General features: G+C 27.8%; 1 protein-coding gene and 1 long non-coding RNA gene across 3 annotated transcripts in view; one reads left to right on the top strand and one right to left on the bottom strand.

The window, feature by feature from the left end:
• Nucleotides 1-1,616: 1,616 nt before the first annotated feature.
• The window catches only part of Ars2 (arsenic resistance protein 2), a 29,789-nt gene continuing 21,979 nt past the window's right edge, over nucleotides 1,617-9,426 (top strand). For both annotated transcript variants that reach the window (XM_014422510.3, XM_014422509.3), the window contains exons 1-4: nucleotides 1,617-1,830; nucleotides 2,387-2,479; nucleotides 5,165-5,254; nucleotides 6,305-6,475. In XM_014422510.3, coding sequence (XP_014277996.1) covers nucleotides 1,736-1,830; nucleotides 2,387-2,479; nucleotides 5,165-5,254; nucleotides 6,305-6,475 — 449 coding nt within the window. In that variant the 5' untranslated portion in view covers nucleotides 1,617-1,735. The remainder of the gene's footprint in view (nucleotides 1,831-2,386; nucleotides 2,480-5,164; nucleotides 5,255-6,304; nucleotides 6,476-9,426) is intronic.
• Nucleotides 5,300-7,332, bottom strand: LOC136796514 (uncharacterized). Its single transcript, XR_010844231.1, has 3 exons — nucleotides 7,246-7,332; nucleotides 7,079-7,143; nucleotides 5,300-5,387 (listed from the first exon to the last, which is right to left on the bottom strand). It is a non-coding gene; the product is annotated as an uncharacterized lncRNA (long non-coding RNA).

Here is a 9,426-nt window from a genome sequence, read left to right as displayed (position 1 = left end):
TCAAAAAAATAAAGTATGAAATTTATATAATATATTTGTTTTTTAATTTAAATTTAAATGTTTTTGCCAAAATAAATTAATTTGTAGTTGTTCGGACAATATTCATATTCATAGGCGAATATGATAAAAACTACTGTAATAAATTACTTTATAGTACAATCAACTAGCTTTATTTTGAGTACTCCCAGACATTTCTACGTTCAATTTTTCTTGAAATATATTTTTTAAAATATCAAAATTTTTGTCCGAACACCTAGAAATCAACATTTCATGAATTTATTTTGTCAAATATCATCATAAAAACTACTACAAGTCCAAAGACAAACATTATATACTACATCGTAGAACATTTAACTACTTTTAATTTGAGTGCTGGCAGACATCTGTACGTCTAATGGTGCATGAGATATATTTTTTCATAAATCAAAGCTTTTGTTCGAACAACTAGAAATCAACATTTTGTCAATTTATGTTGTCAAATATCATGAATACTATAACTCCTACGAAAATAAACGTCATATACTATTTTATGGTACATTAAATAAGCTTTAATTAGAGTGCTAATAGACATCTAAGCTAATAGACTGACATATAGATTTCCCAAAATAAATGAACTACTTATTTCTTTATGAAAAGCTGCTTTTTAAAAACTGTATCTCAGAACTTATTGAACGTGAATAATTCTATAAGGGCTCATATTTTAGAAAATTTACTCTACTTTAAAAGGTTCTCTATTAGGTTTTCTCGTGTTGGTAGTTTTAAAGACATAAGAACCCCAAATAAAAAAACTTTTTTATGTTTTAAACAACAGCCATTTTCTATTCCCTCTAAATATACTTGGGAGACTCATACATGTCTCTAATTAAAAAATTTTGCTTAGTAATGTTTTATTCGTCTGTATGTTTTTACTCAGCTTGTTAGAGCATGGATATGTTCATTTTGATGTATCTTAAAAATTAGTCTAATCACTAAATATAGGATCCAACGGATAATTTTTATCTTCATCAGATGGGAATTTTTGATTATCTAATATCAAAATTTGTATAATCAATCAATTACAATTTGTTAAATTCTGCGGGATTGAGTGATGACGTAATATTGTTTCAGGTTTTTTCGTCCCTTTTGAAGAAGGGGATGCCTACCACCATAATCATTTAAATTTTTTTTCTGTAAAAATGTTAATATAAATCTTATTCGTTGTATTAATCCTATAATTACTATGAATAATATCTAAAATACATATAGTTTACCTTATAAATTTCTTCGCTATAAGTCAGAAGTGAAGTATAAAGACACATTCATCCAAAACAGATAGAAGCCAATCGTTAGTTTCTTTTGTTCTTCAATCCAGTCATAGGAATAAGTCAATTCGCTACTAAAACCCGGGAAATTTAGTTTATAAACTGTATGCCGGTATCGATAGTTCAAAATATTGAACTTTTTGTTAGAATGGTTTATATTTTATTTCATAATACCAAAAATATATTTGAATAATTTTCTGTCATTTAAATTATATTTTAATATAATTTAATGCAAACAATTTAAAAATATTTCTTCTGATGTTGAAAGGTATTGTATCAATCAGCTGCTGTTTGTATATGTTCCAAATGTGCATGGCCTGCTTTAGGAGGCAGTGTCCGGGTCACAGTTTATAGTCGACGATTTTCGGGAGGCGTTTAGTTAGTTGAGTCGGTGCATTTCTTTTGCTTGTTGTAAATAGAAAGTCGAATTCAGTATGGGGGATAGTGAAGACGAATATGACAAAAAAAGACGAGACAAATTCCAAGGTGAAAGGAGTGATTCATATCGGACTGATAAACGCAAAGACGAGTCAGTATTTCTAATGGAATCATTATGTTTTTATAACTCATGAGAATTGTTTTATCTCAATATTGATTCAAATATTAAAATGCTAGCTTACCTTTAGATAGAATTCCCACTCATCATAGTTATTGCTTCTACCTTTGTACAGAAGTAGAAATTTTTCTGCTTATCTGCCTTAACTTAATAGTTAAATACTATTTATCACAAATTATTAGTGCTTTATCATTTTTTTAGTTTTTTCAGATTTAGCCAATACTGGACACCTTTTAGCTTGCTTTAAAAATAACTATTGTAATGTAATAATGAAATATATTTTGGATTTACCTATTTTACTGTTTTAATTTTGAGTGACAACACTTGTATACTTTAACTTGGGTAAAGTACTGATTTTGTTGGTTTTTCTTTGTAAAAAGGGTTCAATTTAATTTGTTCAAAGTTGGTAACATTTTTTTTTCTATATATTTTCTATACTGCTCTATATTTGAACCTGTGTAAGCTAGCTCCCATTCCATAAAACCTGTTTAAATTGTAGAGAACCATCTCATATTATTTTCTCTTTTAGTGACTGGGGAAGACCTAGGATGAGGAACGATTATCGTGATAGATACCAATATCAGGGTGATTTGCCTCCCACAAAACGGATGAGATATGACTCGTAAGTATTAATATTATTCTTATAATTAATCTGGTTCCTTTTAATGTTGGTATACTGTGGTCAACATTTAGGGGAAAGGTTGTTTGGTTTTCTTATCTTGTCTCCCTTTTCTAGCATTCTGGCTATACCAGATGAGGGAAATCTTTTGTATGTAAACATTCTATAGACTTCTTTCAATTGATGATTGTCATGTGCAGGTTACAACATGTGGGGGAGACTAGTTTGTAAATGCTTTCTTTTTAATAATATATTTACTTATTTTAAAAAAAGTATAACTCCTCCAGAAACTAGCTTTTAGTACTTTGGTCTATTATAATTCTAAATAACAAAATTTTAGAGAGTTTGAGGACTCTTATAAAAGTAGGAGAAACCTGTGATTTTTCTTCTATTAAATTATTGAGCTCTTACTGATACAAAAATCAAAATTAATAATTTGTAAAAACTGAAAGACTACAATATGGATTGAATTGATAGTGGTTACTTATATGTCATGGGAAGGAGAAGATTTAAAAGCTCTTGTTTATTTGGGATTTTATGTCTTTGTGTACTCCAACTAGAACAGGGAGTTCAGGTTTTCTATCCTTCAGGTAACCAACTTATTACAGCCAAAGTGAAAAGATCAAGTTCCATGGGTCAACCATAAAATAAATTTCAACCCACCCAGGCTGAATTCAAGCTGCCCCTGTTTCTGAGTCGGGAATGCTTCATTAATGTTCTAATAGACTCAGCCAAAACTTCCTCTATAAGTTCATGAAACCAAATCAAACTTTAAATAAAGATTAGTTTGCTGAAACTTGTACACTTCCGCCAAGTCATAGACAGCAATCCCATTCTCCATTTGTCATGTTGCCTATGTAATTTTCAGTTATGAAGGCTCATAGTATTAGAGAATGCATAACACATTCTGGAGCTCATAATGCTTTCTTGATTTAATTTCACATTTACTTAATAATGTGTGTAATACATTAGCTTTCATGGGCATGAAGTTGTCTTGACAACAATCATGGATACTTATATGTTGTCAATTTATTCGTGGGCATACCAAGGACAGGAGGAGGGTAGCCTTCCCAATGAATATTTCGGCTTAGTCTTGTCTTAACTCCTTGTACACTGCCAGCAAATATTTAAACCTTATGTTGAATGAAGATAAAATTTCATCCAAGTAGATTTTATTCCTGTCTTTATCTTGAAAGTTTGTTCATTTTATATAAGTGAAGTATTTGTGAAGCTATCAATTGGTTTGCAACTTCTTGGATTAACCATAATTATTCGAATATAGGTCATTTTTTTCTGAAATTTTCTTGGGTGAAGTAAGGGGTCAACTTAGTTCTGAGTTCCACCCAAGTTATAGGGCTTTTGAGTCATTTAATGGTTTATTTTCATTTCTACATTTGTGTTATATTAATAATAAGTAAAGCTCATTCATTATTATGTTACATTTTGGAGAAAGAAAGTTCAAGGAATATAGTATTTCTAAACTGAGATTTGAGAAAAAAATTGAGGTTAAATGACATTAAAACAGAAGAATAGGTAATGTGAATGGTATAAGCATTTACAAAAAAAACAAAATTGAAATTGTACTGTATTATAATGCTATTTATCTATGTAGTACCATAATAAGGTCTCTAGTTTCTGTTTGAGATATGTGTATTAAATTTGAAAATTGATTTCTTATTATAAATATAATTTTTACTACTTCCCATTTTTTCTTCGAAAATAATTTTCAAAATGGTGTGTTAATATGTATTCTAATAAATTTGGTTAGTACAATCTGTCTAAGCCTGCTATTTAAGGGAATTGTTTATAAATCGTTCATAATTCTTAATTCAGGCTTATGAAATGACTTTTACATATAATACATACACACTTTCTTTTATCCTCAAAATAATAATATTTTCTCAATACTATTGATATTAATCAACTTATATATATATTTCACAAAATTTGCATTTAATTGTTCAATTTTCTATGTATCTGCATTGGTCATGGCAACAGTTAGCATTTTTTTTTATATTATTTTAAAAGAGACGTGAAATATCACCACAATATTTTTATCATAAGTACTTCTTGCGCAACAGAATCAAACTAATATTTTCTTTCTTGAAATTCCTCTTTTTTGAAGCATGAAAAGTCTTAGTTCCAGTTTCCTGTTCGGAATCTGTATTTTCACTTACAATTCATTTGATTCACATTTATTTATTAGTATATTTGGTGGTTGTCTACAATCTTATCAAATTTTTATATAGTTCTGTTCATGAAGAAAATGTTGTAAGTCCTAAGTTTGAATAGACTCTAGCATGACAAAGTGTACTAGAGGTTTTGAAGAGTACAAGATGGGGCAGTTACTTCTGACCATGCCCAAAAAGACCATGAATAATGCTTCTACCTTTACCTACACTTACTTTTTATTGTATATTTATTGCTCCATTCTTATGGGTCATAGTCTAATGTTACTTAAGCTATACCCTTTCTATTATTTCTTGAAATTAGTGTAGCATTCCAAATCTTCAGCTCTGTTAGGATAAATCTGTTTATCTGTTAGGATAAATATTGTCTACTTTTCCTGATCTAATTCTGAGGAATTTGAAAGATGGAATAATAAAATTTAATTGCATTAATTTTTTATTTGTTTTAGTACTAAAGTGATTTTACTGTTTTGTGTATCAGTTAATCTATTTATTTTAGGGATGATATTAGGAGAATGAGGTATAATGATCCTGGGTATGGTCCTTACAACAGTTGGGGGCCTGAACCACCTTATCCTGGAAATTCTAGGTAAGTTTATTTAATTTTACCTCATATAAGAATTCTTTGATTGTAGGATAGATTCTCTGGTGTATTAATGCAAGATTATCTCAATTTAGCCAGATCTGTGATAACTGCTTCTTGATCAGCCTATATAAGCTATCTAAAATTATTGAGTTTAGTTGTAAAATTTATTAAACTCAAGGATATGCTATTAAAAATAATGGTAATATAAATAAGTGAAAAAAATTGTTCCTTAGTGTTATTTCAATTTTTAATAGTTTATTGTATTAATTTTTATTTACTTCCTACTTTTATCTATTTATTTCTATCATATGAGCCGTTCAGTGCACACATCGATCAACTCCACTTTTTGAAAAATCTTAAATTTAAGTGTCAAAGCACTTGGTATAATCATTACTTTTTATATTTATTATAGCTTTCCTGAATAATACAGATTAACACCATTAAACACCAATTTTTTTTTTGGGGAATTGAATAATAAGTAAATTATTTCAGAAGCCATTATGATCAACTCCATACTCTAATGTTAATAGTTTCAACGACGCAATTATATTATATTATTATTTGTTCCGGCCGTGCATCTTCACTCTTTTTTTTTTTTTGACAAAAACAAAACAATCAAAATTAACACAAGATAAAAACTATGAACAAATCATAAAATGTTCAGTGTTTAAAACAAAATTACACTTATTACTACATTTAAGACAAAAAAATATATTTTAATAAACGTTAACAATGATTCAAATATAATAAAATATGTAAAATGTTACTTTTTAACCTTATTATATATATTAATACAAACATCAGTTTATTGTTAGTTGTTTCCTATTATCCTATCTTATGTAGTCATTCATTTTTATGGTGAAGTGTCCATGTGCTTGTATCTTCTGGTTACATTTCTGTTATGTATAAAAGATTATTTGAAAATTTGGTGAGTTAAAAATGAAAACTTTATGAAATTTAATTCCAAAATTTAAAATTGAACAACAATAAGATATAAACATAACCAAAAATTAATAGCTAGGTGCTAATTTAGTAAATTGTATTCTATTTTAGGCTAGGTGAAATGGATACACAACCTCCAATCATGACTTTCAAAGCTTTTCTCCAATCTCAAGATGACAACATAACTGATGAAGAAGCAATAGCTAAGTATGCCGAGTACAAACTTGAATTTAGGCGTCAACAGCTGAATGAATTTTTTGTGGCCCATAAGGAAGAAGAATGGTTAGTGTTAAAATCATATATTTTATTGAAGTTAAAACTGATAATAAAAGTTCCTTTTTTCTTTTACTAGTAATTGTCCAATTATATAGATTCTAACATTAGTAATAATTTTTTTATGAGTCAGAAACAAAACAGTGCCTCATTATCGCTTGGAAGAGATAAGGCCTACCGAAATGCTTGCCAAATTATTTCCAGTTGATCATAAACCTATATCAAAATCATCATTTTTGTTTTCTTGGCCAGTCTAGTGGTTATTTCCTCTTATATTAACAATACCATTTCAATTAGATCAATTTCCAGACAACTCTTTTGAAATAAATCCTCTGATTGTCCCAGATATTAGACCTAAACTCACATATTTGATAATAAATGTTTGTTTTTATTACTGCCCTGAGATTTAAAAGTGCTTAACTCTATATTTTGAAAAATTAGACAGTCTAAACAGCATTTTAGAGAGTTGTAAATGTCAAACTAGGCTTTTGAATTTCTACATTGTTCAAACCAAATCCTTATTATGATCTTAATGCTATGATTAATCTACTTCCTGATTTATATCATACCGTTGCTATAAGGTTAGCTCTTACTTTTATGGAGGTGTAATACCTTGAAACTGACTTATATACTTTTGGGTAGCCTTCATCTCATTAATTTCCTTCGCTTGTTTTTATCTAAAAATTCGGTAAATCTTTTATAAGCACTTTATCAATAAATTTGCGGAAGGAGAGATTTATCAATAAATATTATTTGGAAATATAACAGATTGTACTTACATGATTCACAACTGAAAATTGTATGTTTTAGATACTATATATTGCTTTTTCTCAGTAATGCAAAATCAGTTCCAGAGTTAATCATAGTTTGGGTCATTTACTATAACAGGAAATTAGTGTATTATTTTCTTTAATCTTTATAGATATGTTGGTTTTCTATAATTGTTATATCGTCTTTATTTACATCACAGTTTTATTTAAAAGCAATTATTGATCATTTAAGTTTAACAATTAGAAAATCTCTCTGGTCACAATCATTTGAATGCCATATGTTAAGTATTTGATTCATTTCAACTTTTTTTGTTTACTCAGTTCTGCTATTATGATATTGGAGGTTGCTAATATATGAATCAAATGCAGATTCAAGTTTATTTTAATAAACTCTATAACACAAATAATCTCTTGAGGTTATTTAATCTTGAATGTTTTAATTTTAGTTGGTTGGAGTAAGTTTAATCTACTATAAAGGACATATTTGAATTTATAATTAACATATAATATGAGTGAGTAGTTTTCAGTTCTTGGCTATTGCAGAGGCCATGCTAATCTTTACTTTGATTTGTTTTTTATCTCTCTTTGCTACGAAGGGCCTTTTCTTTCATAGGAGTTTTAATCAAGATACAAACAAAGTAAAACTTTATTGATTTAAATTATATTAAAACTCAATTCAACAATTAGTAAAGAAGTTTTAACTTCAGACAGATCATTGTTTTTAACTCCCGATTCCAATTGCTCAAGAAATTGAACAAACTGCTGAGTCTTAGTTTTAGACAGTATGCATCAGATAATGCTGTTCATTTAATTAAAGAGTTATTCAAAAGTTATTCATTTAGTTAAGTACCTGCTGGTAGAAAAAGTAAACAACTCTAAAATTTGTTTTGGCTCCTCTTATAAAGGGTATCAGTTTCACAAAGAGTATTTATTTTTAGTACATAATTCTCATGATTAGTACATTTTGATTAGAAACTAGTTGAAAAAATACTCGAATATAAACAACGTAATAGTACACGATCAATTAAAAATATATCTTCATTGTTCTTATGAAAATAAAATCCATTCAATTGAATTTTATTCATCTTGAGGAAAATATATAGCTTTTTCTTCTTGTTTACAACTTTAATAATTTCCAGTATCATACTAAAGGAACTGAGAGATAGCACAATGCTAATATCCCTAAAAGCTGGTCTTCTTCAAAATCATGAAGTGACATCAATTAAATTCTGCTCTCCTTATTGTAACAGGATGAGAATGCAATGATTTGCTTGAGTTTTATGTTGCAGACCAGCTAAAGGGTTACTATTGAAGGTAATTTTTCTAATTAAATATCTATAAAAGGAAATAATGTTTCCTTATGGTATTTTATGACATGTTTACTTTTAGTAAATAATCCTTTCATCTTAATTCCTTCTCATATATTTTTCCTGGCACATTGCCATGAAAATAAAAAAAAATAAAAAAATGAAGGAAGAAATAATAAAAAAAAATTAAGCATAACAAATTTCAGGCAATACAACTTCATACATCAACTGCAGAAGAAGATATTTATTTTTTTTAAATTGTGCGCGTTTATATATAAAAAAGTTCCGTGTGCGTATTTTTTGAGTTTGTGTTTCCGTATATGAAGAAATGTAATAAATAAATAAAAATGAATATATAAATAGAAAGCAATATATATGAAAGAATTTAAAAAATATTATCTTCGGAAGGAGATTAAAATGGTAAGTTTTTTGGTGTGTTTCTTTTTTATGGAGTTTTATAGTAATTTTATTAATTTATTATGGTTACTTTATTTTTAATATTTAATCGATAGATGGGGTACAATGTAATGTTGACAGTTATTTTTAAACTTTTTAATAATTCAATTTTTCTTATTTGTTTTAATTTTTATGATAAATTCCATAAGAGTATAACTGCTAGAGTATTCATCTAAGTAATATATTGTGTTGTTATATTTATTTATTATGAGTGTGTAAACACGTGGCTTTTATAAGTGGGAAAAAAATGATATTTATTAATAACCTGTATTTTTTAAGATCATTAACCCTTTTAAAAATAGAAAATAACTCAATAAATTGAGTTTTCAAACTTGTTTTCTTTAATAACCTCATTTATAATAAATTAAATTTGACTAATTTCTTGATCTTAATGTTAATGTTGTGAACGAACATTCGTCAACAAGTA

The sequence above is a fragment of the Halyomorpha halys genome, unplaced genomic scaffold (genome assembly GCF_000696795.3).
Source record: "Halyomorpha halys isolate HHAL.00 unplaced genomic scaffold, Hhal_1.1 Scaffold374.1, whole genome shotgun sequence".
Lineage (NCBI taxonomy): Eukaryota > Metazoa > Arthropoda > Insecta > Hemiptera > Pentatomidae > Halyomorpha > Halyomorpha halys.
The sequence above is the reverse complement of the archived record's forward strand: the minus strand, read 5'-3'. Positions and strand labels throughout refer to the sequence as shown.